At 34.2% G+C, this 1,565-nt stretch overlaps 1 protein-coding gene across 1 annotated transcript; it reads right to left on the reverse strand.

Annotated features, from left to right (window-relative positions):
• Window positions 1–247: 247 nt before the first annotated feature.
• On the reverse strand, window positions 248–834 carry LOC149179338 (uncharacterized). Its single transcript, XM_089423817.1, has one exon. It carries the CDS (start codon window positions 735–737, stop codon window positions 339–341), a length of 399 nt encoding a protein of 132 aa, XP_089279943.1. The 5' UTR covers window positions 738–834; the 3' UTR covers window positions 248–338.
• Window positions 835–1,565: the final 731 nt, after the last annotated feature.

Consider the following 1,565-nt stretch of genomic DNA (forward strand, 5'->3'; position numbering starts at 1 on the left):
GAGGATACAAGTAATGTGAATATAAGTTTTATGACTAATTTTAATTTCTGAAATTTTAATATTTAAAATAAATTTAAAAATAATCACACCCGCAGTCAATCAGTACAAATCTGACCTGGCCTTCTTGTATATAGCAAAAACACCACTATCAGTACAAAGAGATGGTGTAATCTATTTATTTGCTCTCAAATCTTTGGAGGCATGATTTATACATTATGTTTATAATGCAGGAGGATATAATATGAATATAAATATAAATTTTATGACTAATTTCAATTTCTGACATTTTGATATTTAAAATAAATTTACAAATAATCACACCCTTGTTCAGCAGCCAATCAGCACAAATCTGACCTGGCCTTCTTGTATATAGCAAAATTGCTTCTTCCCGGTTCTCTGTAAATCTTGATTTCAGAATAGTCCCTCAAATCCTCCAAGCTAATATACTGCTGCTTCACCATCCTGTTGAACTCACTGGGATTGTGGATCCAAACATATGGCTGGCAACTCTTATCATAGTAGAAACATGTAGCACCGTCGTTTCTCGAAGGGGCATATGACATGTATATCTTTCTGCAATCCACAGTCTTTGTTTTGCCGGCCTTCACAGTGTAGGCCTTCTTGAGAATGGATCCCACTCTTATCTGCAAATCAATGGGTCTCTCTGTCAAATTCATCACCTTTGTCTTCATCCCCCCGCTTATATACACACACATAAACGTCATATTGCACTGCATATACCTCACGTTATACGCACCTGTGGATATTGATGGGTGCTCACCCAGATGCTGAAAAATCGCAGTCCGCCACACCCCAAATTCGGAAATCAGATACCCAGAGAAAGCTCTGTGAAAGAAAGGGCGAGTGCCCATATATTTATTAAGAGATTGCAGCCATATGAGTGCGGTCGGTTGCTCGGCTATCAGAAGAAAAATAAACTAGTACCGACAAAGAATGGACTGGGTTGTACCGGAGGCCACGCCAAGCAAAGCCAACAGTGTAGCAGAATTGATTTGCAATCATATTACAAATTTTATTATATGAATGTTCGAGAGAAGTAGAGGAAAAATATATAGAATTTTAGGAAGTTTCCGTAAGTAGTTTAAATTTGAGGTTTGATGTATTTTTTAAGTTTGCTTGCATAGTGCAGCACAACCAACTTTGATTTGATTTCGCGCCCTATTCACCAAAAGTTAGGCGCTTTCTTTAACAAATTCAGAGGGGCGAAGGAAAGGTTTCTTGAAAGCAGATTATGAAACAATGGAAAAGAGGAAACACAATTATAAGCATGGTTTTCATGTTTTTGGTTTCCTTTTTGAGATTGGATGGTTTAGTTGAGTGATGAGTCCTATTGTTCAGCCTTTTTCTTAAATATTAATGTTTTAATTGGTTTGTTATAATAAATTATAATAATGTCATAAAAGTAAAATTTATATTATTATAAAATTATTTTTAAATAATGTTATATAATAGTGTTTTGTTGGTTGGTTTGTTTTTAAGAATTGAATAAATTAATTGTGGGTGAGATAGTAGTTTTTTAATATATTTTTATTGAATATATAAAT

The sequence above is a fragment of the Pinus tabuliformis genome, chromosome 4_1, assembly GCF_031772625.1.
Source record: "Pinus tabuliformis cultivar Carrire ecotype Pingquan chromosome 4_1, CPIR1, whole genome shotgun sequence".
Lineage (NCBI taxonomy): Eukaryota > Viridiplantae > Streptophyta > Pinopsida > Pinales > Pinaceae > Pinus > Pinus tabuliformis.